The sequence below is a fragment of the Lepidochelys kempii genome, chromosome 4, assembly GCF_965140285.1.
Source record: "Lepidochelys kempii isolate rLepKem1 chromosome 4, rLepKem1.hap1, whole genome shotgun sequence".
NCBI lineage: Eukaryota > Metazoa > Chordata > Testudines > Cheloniidae > Lepidochelys > Lepidochelys kempii.
Window position 1 is genome coordinate 14,047,545 of NC_136383.1, and position 12,547 is coordinate 14,060,091.

At 44.7% G+C, this 12,547-nt stretch overlaps 1 protein-coding gene across 5 annotated transcripts in view; it reads left to right on the forward strand.

Moving 5' to 3' along the window:
- The window catches only part of FRAS1 (Fraser extracellular matrix complex subunit 1), a 299,449-nt gene that overhangs the window by 257,251 nt on the left and 29,651 nt on the right, over positions 1–12,547 (forward strand). For all 5 annotated transcript variants that reach the window (XM_073340462.2, XM_073340465.2, XM_073340463.2 and 2 more), the window contains 8 exons: positions 1,650–1,809; positions 2,798–2,960; positions 5,131–5,377; positions 7,358–7,702; positions 8,062–8,222; positions 9,792–9,939; positions 11,209–11,414; positions 11,952–12,108. In XM_073340462.2, the coding sequence (XP_073196563.2) occupies positions 1,650–1,809; positions 2,798–2,960; positions 5,131–5,377; positions 7,358–7,702; positions 8,062–8,222; positions 9,792–9,939; positions 11,209–11,414; positions 11,952–12,108 (1,587 nt within the window). The remainder of the gene's footprint in view (positions 1–1,649; positions 1,810–2,797; positions 2,961–5,130; positions 5,378–7,357; positions 7,703–8,061; positions 8,223–9,791; positions 9,940–11,208; positions 11,415–11,951; positions 12,109–12,547) is intronic.

A 12,547-nucleotide genomic window follows, 5' to 3' on the forward strand; every position in this document is an offset into this window, starting at 1 on the left:
AGTTGTAAGAAAGCTTGACAGAGATCTTGTAGGTGTTTGTCTCTGTCTGAGGGGTTGGAGCAAATGCGGTTGTATCGCAGAGCTTGGCTGTAGACGATGGATCATGTGGTGTGGTCAGGGTGAAAGACTGGATCTCCCATCTGCCTGGAGTTCCTTCCTGTGGACATTGCAAATAAGCCTGGTTTCATAGTTGCATTGACACTGCAAGGTCAGGTGCTAAGATCACCTGATACAAAATATCACCTTGGACACTGCTGGTTCTTTTCCTCTGTAGGGGAATGGAGATCAAACAAAGGTTTCCTGCCTTAGGTAAATCCCTTTTAAGGCTGGGGAGGGGGTTAATCTGGACTCTCCTCCATTGCCTACCCAAGAAGAAGGACGACTGAAAGTTCCTGAAGGGACAAAGGAACTAACCTGAGGGGAAAGGCAGGGGTGAGTCCAGACTGAGGCAGGGATCGAGTCTGTGAGAAGAAATAACTGGAACTCTAAGCTACAGAAACTCTGCAACTTGCCTAAAATAACATTTAGGGTGAGAAATTACAGTTTCTTTAAGATCTTAAGCTTAGCATGCATGTTTTTGTTTTACTTGCTCATTAATCTGCTTTGTTCTGTTTGCTATCTCTTACAATCACTTAAAATATGCCTTTTATAGTTAACAAGTTTGTTTTGCTTATTATTAAACCCAGTTAGTGCAATTTCTAATGCGGGGGGGAAGAAGTTGTCATATCTCTCTTCACATTGAGGGAGAGGGCGAATTTTTATGAGCTTGCACTGTGTAGATCTTACTATACAGCATAAGACAATTTACCTTTGGTCTGCACTCCAAGGGAGGTGGACACCTTAGTGCTGGGGTCTTCCCAGAGCTGATCTCAGTGTCTGTGTCTTCCTGCAGCTGGGTGTGGCCCTGCCTGTGTGTGTGCTAGAGGAGGCTTAAGAGCCTGGCTCAGCAAGATCAGGTAAAGGGGCGCCCAGGCTGGCGGTCCAGGCAGGCTCAGTAGTATCCCAGTACATCAGGTGGCACCTTAAAGGAGGGCAACCTGTCACACCTCCATCTAGCCCTTCACGTTTCTATTACAGTAAAACACAGAGATGCCAGTCAAGAGTAAGGCCCCATTTTGCTAGGCGCTGGGCAAACACAGTCAAGGTTTCTGTCTATCGCTTCTCATCAGAACTCCCCAGCCAAGTCTGTCCTATCTTGCGTAAAGTAAATCCAGGCTAATACAAAGGAAGAGACCCAATATTATTTTATGGGCAGAGTTCAAGGAGTCAGTTTAATGCTATGGCAAAGCTCAGACGCTACTGCAGCTATATAGCGGCGTTAAAGGGACACACCAAAATACAGACCAGGGGATTTAATTAAATTCTTCTTAAGCAAATTTGTATTAAAATAGTCCCAGTCAAATTTAGTTAAAAAAAAATCCTACCAAAAAAAATCCTTTTTTTCTAAGTTGTGGAAGAAAAGATTGGATCAGTTTTTTGAGAGAGCAAGAGAGATGCAGCATAATTTCGGATGGCTCTTGGACTGGTGTGAATGACAAATAACTGTTAAAGCCATTAGAGTTGCACCAGTGTCAAACTTGTGATCAGAATCAGGCCCATAGAGATGTATGAATGCCTGGATTGACGCACTGAGAGTCTCTTCCCGACAGAGGATGTGAACCTGGGACTGATTCGGTACGTGTTGCTGGAAGAGAAGATTCAGGAAACCATGGATAGCTTTCAGTTTCTAGTGAAAGACAGCAAGCCCAACGTTGTCAGTGACAATGTCTTCCATATCCAGTGGTCTCTCATCAGTTTTAAATACACCAGGTAAGCTATCCTATGGGTTACAGCACTCATCTGACATACAGGGCCTTATTCAGAGGTGAGGTGGGTGGGGTGGAAGTTAAGTTACACATCAGTAAGTAGTTGGTGTAACTAAGACGCTGAGGTGGCTACAAGGAGGTAGAAGATAGACTCGTAGACTCACTTCGGATTTTGGCCCTCGGTTTTCATGCCGCAGTGCTGGGAAGTGGCGTGGGCCTAGCATATGAGAATAATCCCATAGGGATAGATCATCATCATTTATGAGTATATCTCAGTAGCACCCAGCAGTCCCAGTCAGGTCCGAAGCCCTGTGGTGCTACACATGAGTAAAGGTCAGTCCCAAGTGATGATTCAATCCTACAATGAAGCCAAATAGAACCCAGTAGTTTCAGCTGAGAAATAACTATGAGTGTGTATGGAGAGAGCATAATAATACCCAGCTCTTACTCAGCGCTTTTCATCAGTAGATCTCAAAGTGCCTTACAAAGGAGGGCAGTGTCATTAGCCCCAGTTTACAGATGGGGAAACTGCAGCACAGAGATGAAGTGACTTGCCCAAGGTAACTCACAGGCCAGTGGCAGAGCCAGAAAGAGATCTCCCGAGTCCCAGTCCAGTAGCCTAATCACTAGGACACACTGCCTATGCATGACAGTGTGGAGTATAGCGTTTATCTGCCTGAGTTTGGGATGACTGCAGATCCAATGTGTTACCTTTGTGATCGGTGGGAGTAGCACCCATATATCTAAGATTAAAGTTTGCCTCCTTATGTTTGTCAGACCCTTACTGTATCTCCAGATCTCACCTCCCTGGAGGCATGAATTAGACTGGATTTGGGCTTGCTTAGTATCACTAAAAACATACAAGGCTCCTGGTCTGTTCCATTCTGGTTCTTATATCGCGCTCATCACCTTAGTACTTACCTGAGCACCCATTTGTGCATTAAGTGACGTGCCTAACATATCTCCCGTGTTTGTGTTGTGTACGTTCTCAGCTACAATGTCAGTGAGAAGGCTGGCTCTGTCAGCATAACGGTGAAGAGAATCGGTAACCTCAATCAATATGCCATTGTCCTGTGCCGCACGGAGCAGGGAACTGCCACCTCCAGCATCAGTTCAAAGCCAGGACAGCAGGACTACGTAGAGTATGCAGGCCAGGTGGGTTGGGAAATTCTAGCTGGAAGGACTGTATACCCTCAGAAATAGCCCTATGGAAACCTGATACAGTGAATCAGACAGCGTGTTTTTTATTTGCTTGTACCTGATCTGTGTTCCCCTAAGGATGTCTGGACTCTGCTGTTTCATCCTTTTACCTTAGCTGTTATAGCCCTGCTTCACATGTCTGAGACATGTGGGGGAGGAGAAGAAGGAAGTGGCAGAGTTCAACATCTCACCATAGAATAAGCACATGCATTGCACTGTGTAACATTAGAAGGACACTGCCCACGTGGGCGGAGTGGTAAATAATGATGAGGACAGGCTGCACTGCAACAAAATGCATTTTAATGCAGCCATATGTAAGGTTGTGTATTTTTTCTTCCTAGATGTAGGTCACACCTATAGAAAGGGGGACTGTATCCTGGAAAGCAACGGCTGAAAAAGACTTTGGGGTCTGTGAAGGGGTTGGCTCACTGCTGGCGCCTCCTCATGGTCGGGCATGGTGTGGCAACTCATTCCTGATTGGGGTCTGCAGCCAGTGGCTGCTCTGCCTCTCGGGTGCCTTGCCTCTTCTTGTGACATGGCTCTCCATCCAGGTCACTTCTGGGGTAGTCCATAAACAAAAACAAGGGGAATTAACACACACAAACTAAGTTAATGGGAGAGAGGGAGGAACACCTCTATTTCAGGCTGCATCGGGATCAGGCCCTCCCTTCCCTTAGGCAGGGACATTCAAGCAGTTGTTGTCAGGGAAGCTCCTGCCTTCTCTTATTTATCCTCAGGAGCTGAGGGTTGAAGGTCTGTTCTCCGTGCACGGCCCACAAATGAGCTGTTCTGCTCCAGCCCCTACGTGCCTTTGCAGGTGTGGCGGGGTTGGGCTGGCTGAGCCCGGAACAGCTCCTTAACCCCTTGTTGTCCAGTGTGGGGTATGTCTACCCCATCACAGGGTCATAGTGAACATACAACTCGGACATGAGCTCCCGGTGCAATGCTGTGGCAAAAAGGGCTAAAGCAATCCTTGGATATATTAACTGGGGAATAGTGAGAGGAGTTAGGGGAGCTGATTTTGCCTCTGTATGTCGCACTGGTGAGACCAGGACTGGTATGCAGGAGGTCAGATTAGATGCTCTAATGGTCCCTTCTCATCTTTAGATCTTTGACTCTAATGTTGAATGTCAAATTCCTTCATTTAAATTTGTTTTTAAAATGTCAGTTTGAGTCCCCTCTGACATCAGTTTGCCAGCAGTGGACTTGCTCCTGATTTTCAGGCCTAAGTTGGCGTTAGCTATTACTTACTAATTTAATAGAAATATATTTATGACTTTAAGAAAAAAAAATCTGGGAAACCAGTTTTTTGAAATTCAAGTAATTCTCTGCCATGTTGTCATCCTAAACAACTTCAACTTTCAGTTAGCACATCAGAGCCAAAAACTGAAAGTGATCAGTCAGTTTTCATCATCTAAGCTTCATGGAATTAAAAAAAAAACCACCTTAGTAAAATAAGTGGTAAAACATGAAGTAGACTTTTAGATGACTTCAGTTGTAAGAATCTAAGGTGTTTTTGCGCCTGTAGGTGAGAGGACATTCTTTTAAAGTATGAGTTTTATGTTGACAGAGTCCCTGTACGGGAATATTCTGCAAGACCGTGTCTAATACAGGCTTGCCTAGGTTCTGATCTCATTCATGCTGGTGTCAATCAGGAGTAACTCCATTAAAGTAAATGGAATTACTCAAGCACAAACCTAGTGTGAGGTCAGAATCAAGGGGCCTGATTCTTCAGTGCCTTTTGCCTTGTGTAATTGTTTCCCTCTGTGCAAAACACAAGCAAGAGAGCATGGTAGAGATTTGCATTCCCTTTGTACATTCGCATTCACTGTAGGTGACTGAACAAGGGACAGTTCAGTGAAGAACTGAGCTCAGGAGCTCCCAAGAGCTCTGATCCAAACCCCACTGAGTCATTGGGAGTCTTTCCTTTGACTAGTGGGCTTTGGATCGGGTCCCAGGAGAACAAAAGTAAAGCACAGCTCTGAAACATACCAGGACAATTAAAGTTCTGTGATTATTAGCAAAGATTCAGGGCATTCGTGCTTTCCAGAGGGGAGCAGGGAGGGTTTCTGCATTTGCAGCTGCAAGCCCATATGTACACCCCTAGTTGTTCACTTCCTTGCAGGTGCAGTTTGATGAGTGGGAGGACACCAAGGCCTGCATCATTGCTATCAATGATGATGATGTCTTTGAGAACACGGAGAGCTTCACTGTGGAGCTCAGCATGCCAGCCTATGCCCTGCTGGGGGAGATCACCCAGGCCAAAGTCATCATCAACGACACAGAGGATGAACCCACTCTGCAGTTTGACAGGAAGACTTACCATGTCAACGAGAGTGCTGGCTTCCTGTCTGCACCCATTGAAAGGAAAGGTTTGTGGTATTAGATATAGCAACGATGATACTGCACTAAAATAGCGCTACTCAGCACAGGAGCTAAAGTTGCTTTACCAACACTAACTAACTAAGATTTGAAATTCCATTGTGTGGTGTTAGGCCCATTTTACAGACGGGTAAACTGAAACATACAGCGATTAAATGACAAGGTCCTACAATAAATCAGTGGCAGAGCCAAGAAGGCAACTTAGAAGCCCTGATCCCCAAATTCCTGCTTTCACCATTGGTCAGCACTAGAGCAGACACATAAGTTGTGAGCAATAACTGGATTTATCTCTCTAGTGCAAAATCAGTGCCTTCTGTGTCACAGGAGATAACTGTAGAACTTTCTGCTACATTCAGAGTCTTTAGTCCCATCTCTGATGTTGCTTTTGATGATAGAATTTTAAAACATAAAAGTGTTCAGTTGGCATTTTTATTGATTGAGATGTTGGTCCCAATCCTGCAGCCTCTTGTCACAGGAGTAGAAGTACGACTAGGACTGTTTACATGAGGAAGGGTGGCAGGAATGGACCTGTTGTGCTTGTCTGGACTCAGTTTTATCTCATCTGGCTCCATTGCTCTTTGAAGCTAGCAAGCTTTCCCAGCTTTTAAGCGAGTCGATCTTCCCTTCTGGTGGGCAGATATCAAAGCCCCAAAAGAGAGGAAAAAACAGGGTTCCTTCCTTTCTTTTTAAAAATATAGCATTATCTACAGGGAAAAGGATATCTGAAAATAAAGGAAAGAGGGCAATGAGGTTGGCCTGGTTTTCCTTTATAGATTCAATAATTGAGTTTAGGCCTGCTGCCTTAGGGCTCAGTCCAGCTCCTACTGAAGACAGAAGCAAACCAGGGGATCTCTTGGCTTCTTCCCTATGTGTCGGGTGCTATGCGTCCCATGGAACACACCTGCAGTGCTGCTGCGTATAGTAGGAGACATACCCTCTTCAATCTCTGATTTCAGGCGAGCAGCCACAGAAGGCAACAGTACTGGGGCTGGAGTTGAGTGTCCAGAGATTCAGCTGGCTAAAAATATCAAAATGTTCTTTTGAATTCATGCTAGGTCAATTTCTGTAGATGGTTAAGAACAGCAGGAGTGTCCTCCACTCTCCCCTTGCATAAATATTTTCCCCTTACTGTAGAAATTACAATGGACGATGTCTGAATTCATCCAGTGTGTCAGAAATTATTTTCCTAGTAAGTTGAGGAAACTCAGTTTCTACACAAGCATTCATTTATCAGTTCAAAGGCCTCTTGGTGGTGATTGCACACAGTGTACAAACAAGCATATATATAATCTATATTCTATACCCAACAGCAATACAGTTAGAATTACTGGCCCAAATACTCTCAACAGGACGAGGCCTGGGAGGTACCTATTGCCATCATGCTATTTTCCAGAGGGGTAAGAAAAGGCACTGACAAAGAACTCCCTAGATACCTTGCTTTTTATATACTATAACAAACAAGTGATGTCATGGCTGGGTATTGGACTTTAACTAAAGCTAACTGAGGGAGTTTTAGAGCAGAACCCTGCCCCTGGCTTAGTTAAGACAAGATTCCTGGTTGAGCCCCTTTCTTTTCAAGGTTTCCTCTTTATCTCATGTTGCTGTATTTCTTTCTAACTACTAAACTGTGCATTTCTTTATAATAAATTAAACACACCAATTATTTACCGGACCTGGTGCCCAATTCCCCATGTTTTCTTGATTTCTGTTACCTCAACCCACACCTTAAATGAGATAACACTGGCATGTCCAGGGAAACTTCAAGTTTAACACAAACAATTCCTCCTTCTGTTTGTTTTTTTTTTTTTAATTCACATGCTTAAGGCCTATCACTTATGTTGAGATCCAAACTCAGTTTAAACCCAGAGTTCATTCAGGTCTAATGCGGGCCTATGTTCCTCCACAGCTAATGAAGCATCATATAATTTTCTGACCATAACACTTCTGTCCCCGTGGATGTTACATTGTAGGGGATGCCAGCAGCATTGTATCTGCTCTTTGCTACACCGTCTCCAAATCTGCTAAAGGCAGCAGCCTTTACGCACTGGAGTTGGGGTCCGACTTTAAGTCGAGGGGAATGTCGAATGAGAACCGTGTTATTTTGGGGCCCGGTGTCACCATGTCAACCTGTGACATCAAACTGATCGATGACAGCGAGTACGAGGAGGAGGAGGAGTTTGAAATTGCCCTGGCGGATGCCTCTAGCAATGCGCGCATAGGAAGCGTGGCTTCAGCCAAGGTGATGATCAGTGGCCCCAACGACGCCTCCACTGTGTTCCTGGGAAACGCAACTTTTACTGTCAATGAGGATGCAGGTAAGGGAGAGCAGTAATTCCGTTGGGTCTGGGCTTGTTGTCACTGTGAGATACTTGCAGTGGAAACACTGCATTACCAGTGGGTGTTGTAAAGAACTGAACCCTCCAACCAGATGTGCGCTGTGGAGGAAAAGGGTGGCAGCTATGGCACTTCCTCATCCTGCCCCACACGTTGGAGCTGAGCTTTGGTTATTACTGTCTGCAAGGCATTGTCCTTTCTGAAGTGCCATGGACAGAGTCACCATGAAGGAAAAGAAAAAGCCAACGTGATGGCACCTATTGACATTTCAGATGTGTTTTTTTTCTCATGTCCAGCTAATTTCTAATCATGGCTTTAATATGTGTAACTTTGCCTCCAGGCATCATTGACATTCCAGTGATCCGGCATGGTACCGACCTCTCAACCCCCACCTCGGTATGGTGTGCGACTCGGACTTCAGATCCACCCTCAGCCAGTCCAGGAATTGACTATATCCCCAGCTCCAAGAAAGTAGAGTTCAGGCCAGGCAGAACTGAGGAGGTATTGGACTACACACCCAGCGCTTAGATGGAGCGGATTTCAGTCTGTGTCTCTTTCTCGTACATAATCACTATACTCACTGTTTTTGAAAGTTAAATTTACTGCAGTTGTTTACTTACAGGGGTTTGGGGACATCAGAATAAAAGAGACATATCTATTTTTTTATAGATACAGTTGATCCCAGGTTCATGCCAATACAGCTGCATCAAGAACCATTTTAATCAAATAAAGAAAAGCATAAATGGCAGAAGGAGTTGCCACAAACCTTCCAAGCATCAGCCAAAACCAGCCTGATTTCCCATGTAAAATCCCCATTTCCAGACTGCAGGCTTTTACTGATGCATATCACACTAATCATAATTGTTTCAGTGCTACCTGGTGTTCCCCATCTGTCCATTGTATCCACCTATTCTCTCTTGCCATATCCTTTGATTGTAAGCTCTTTAGGGCAGGAGCCATCTTTTCATTATGCGTGCTTAGCACCTACCGCAGTGGGGCCCCAATATAAAAACGTAATATTCATTTTATAAAGCGCAGTGATACTCGGGGCCTACTGGCCAAGTCAAGTTGTTCATTTTGTCCCATTATGCCACAGAGTCTATGGAATCTTCCTCCATTTGTGGGCGGTCACAATTTGTAATGCTTAAAGAAGCTGAACTTCTGTCTGTCTGTTTTATAGTGACCAAAAATATGCCGGGCACTTCACGGGAGACATAGACAGATAATGGTCCTGCCACAAAAAGCTTACAAGGGGCTATCTTAAAAGGCACAAATGGCAATTAAGGACCATACTCCCATTGACTTCCAGAGGGAATTAGGTGCCTGACATTCCCTTGTGCCTTTGAAAATCTCCTGTGCGTCTTAAAATTCTAGACATGAGGGTGACAACTTCAACAGTAAGGTGGAGCTGGGGTGAGGAGAGGGGAGGATTACAGCACAATTACTCTCCGATCATATTGCTGAGTTACCTGCTAGGTTTGTATCGAAGCCCCAGTAGCTGAATCTGATGAGATGGAAGAATGGTCTGGTGGTTGGGGTGCTAGCCTAGGACGTGGGAGATCTCTGTTCAATGTCCTGCTCTCCCACAGACTTCCTGTGCAACGGGGGGCCAAGTCGCTTGGCCTCTCGGTGTCTTCGTTCCCCATCTGTACAATGGGGATACCAGTACTGCCCTACCTCATGGAAGTATTGTGAGGCTACACACATTAAAGATAGTGAGGTGCTCTGAGACTACAGTAATGGGAGCCCTATAAGCACCTACAGTAGATAGATGCATCCGCCATTTTGGATTAATATATATCTAGTCAAATCAAGTTAACGTTCTGGTTGAAGAAGGTTCAGCTGAAAGAATCTCTCCAGGATAAAGGTAGAGCCTTACTCTTTGATACAGTGTGCGTTATATGTGAAGACCATAGTATTTGCATGAACTGTTGCTGTTTGTGCACCTAGAAGAGCCCACATTTAGTGACGTTACTCAAGTCACCTGAGGATGAATCCCAGGGTATTTTCTCTTTCTCGCCAAAGGAGGATAACAGGTTTTATAATCTGGTTCTTTTACTTTTCCTCTAGTACTGCACCTTGACAATCCTGGACGATGCCCAGTACCCAGTGATTGAAGGGCTGGAGACGTTTGTTGTATACCTAAGCTCACCCCATGGGGCTGAATTGACCAAACCTTTCCAAGCTATAGTGGCCATTAATGACACTTTCCAAGATGGTAAGCTATACAGTGAATCTATATCGAATCCATTCTAGCTCCGTCCTTTACATATTTCCCTCGTGTACTAAGAGAAATTGGAAAACACCTGGGATGCGTTTGATGACATCACACAACACATTCCATGGCACCTGTCCTTCATAGTTTCTCTCCCTAGTTTTTTTGTCCTCAAGGAATTAAGGTCGGTGGAAGTGCAAAATAAAATTCCTATTTTCTCCTCCCATGTGGGGCCAGACTTTGTGACCCTTGCTCACTGTGAGTAGTGTCTTTTCCGTTGTATGGTCCCATTGAAATCACTCATGCTTCATGAGAAGTCAGGCACTATTCAGCGTGGGTATGGGCATGAGAATCTGGCCCTTTTTTTAGCAGCTGGGTTGAAGCTTACATGTATTAATTTCAACTCACAGTATTTTTCCTCCCTCCTGTGTTTTAAACGTGATCCTGACCTTTGTGATTTTCTCCCTGGGAGGTACCTGCTTGCTAAAGAAATGCATCAGTCACATAACCACAGAAAAACTGCTCTGTAATAATCTGTCATTATCTCTGCTCCTGAACCGTCTGCTGAGACTTGCCCTCTTGGCGTCAGGCTTTTTCTATCCCTAGCCACAGAAGATGTTATGATTGCAATAGTGCCCTAAGAACAGTAACCTATCTAAGTATTACCCATTCTTCGTATGTATCCCCAGCATACAGTACGCGTGCTGCTCAGACACATATACCTTAGGGCAATTGTTCCCAAACTTGTTCCGCCGGTTGTGCAGGGAAAGCCCCTGGCAGGCCGGGCCAGTTTGTTTGGTCTGCAGGTTTGGCTGATCGCGGCTCCCAGTGGCCGCGGTTCACTGCTCCAGGCCAATGGGAGCTGCTGGAAGCGGGGCGGACAAGTGGCGGAACAAGTTTGGGAACCACTGCCTTAGAGCATGGCTAGTTCTCCAGTATGTGCAGAACAGGTGGTTACCTCAGGCAACAAAATATTAGGGAAAGCAAAATGTTCAGTAACTTTTTGTGTGGGTGACGGAGGGTTGGTAGGATGAGAGATTTGCTTCTTTAGCAAGAGCAACAGAATCTCCAGTTCCCAGTGGGAGCAATGATCAGCTGCTTGGTTAAAGTCAAGAATACTCTTCGTGAGCACAGTTGACTGTCTAATCTGACATCTCGCTACAGGACTGCCAGCCCCACCTGGTACTTCTTCAATAGATTGCATGCCTGCTTTGGCCGCTATTTAGCTTTTATCACGGTACAGGTGTGGATGTTGTTGTGTGCCCCCTGCAGTACCCATCATGCAGTTTGGCAAGGACTTGTACGTTGTGAAGGAGAAGGAGGGTGCCCTGCACATTCCCATCATCCGCACCGGAGACCTGAGCTATGAGTCCTCTGTCAGGTGCTACACCCGCAGCCAGACAGCAGCAGTCATGGAGGACTTCGAGGAGAGGAGAAATGCGGAGGAGTCTCGCATCACTTTTTTGAAAGGGGAGAAGGTGAGTTAAACCTAACTGGGTTGGGGGAGAACCAAGAACAATCATCAGAATAGGTTTTGAAAAGCTGGATGTTCTCCTGGGCACTCTGTTGTTCAGTGGCTTTACCAGACCCCCTTTCTCAGAAGTAATATTCCAGCTGCTTTGGATTAGCTATTGTTACTGTTCTGGAATTAAAAGATGAGTCCATGGAGAATCTGCATTTAACACTAACTAAGTATTAGTTAACACATAAAAAACAAGTGTTGGGTATCAATAATATTTAGCATTACAGCTAGTGCTTTTTGAGTAGATAGTCTTGGAATACACACGAGGACCAGCTGTAGTGAGTAAGAAGTGCCATTTTTCCACAGCCGCTTTTCATCATATAGCTGCACTTTGATGCCCACGCAGAGTTTCTAAGCCTTCTTTCATCATACCTAGCATTTAACACTGTGGTGTTAAATGGTAGGTAGTGAAGAAACACTAATCTTCCATTAAATTCAGAGGAATTATTCGTGTTAGTTGCTAGTCTTTAACTGATGATGTATTTGGCTGTAGGTGAAGAACTGCACTGTCTATATCAATGATGACTCTGCATTTGAACCAGAGGAGCAATTCCGGATCTATCTTGGCAGTCCCCTTGGAAACCACTGGAGCGGAGCTAGAATCGGAAAGAATGACATGGCCACCATTACTGTCTCCAATGATGAAGATGGTAAGAGAGAATGGGCTACATTAGGAACTAGATGGAGCAGGTACAATTCCAGGGCAGTCAGTGGAATTTACACCAGGTCTGAATGTTAGCCATTATATGTAAACTGCCTCGAATTAAATGGTTGACTTGTTGATCAGTGCTCCATTATATTGTAAAAAGAAAAGGAGTACTTGTGGCACCTTAGCGACTAACCAATTTATTTGAGCATAAGCTTTCGTGAACTATAAGCTTATGCTCAAATAAATTGGTTAGTCTCTAAGGTGCCACAAGTACTCCTTTTCTTTTTGCAAATACAGACTAACACGGCTGTTACTCTGAAACTTGCCATTATATTGTATTAACTCACATTTAAAATTGATTCTGAATCTCATGTTAGTGGTACGCTGTGGCACATAGATAAAGGACCACTAGTGCTAGACAAAATGTAGAGTTAGTGTAT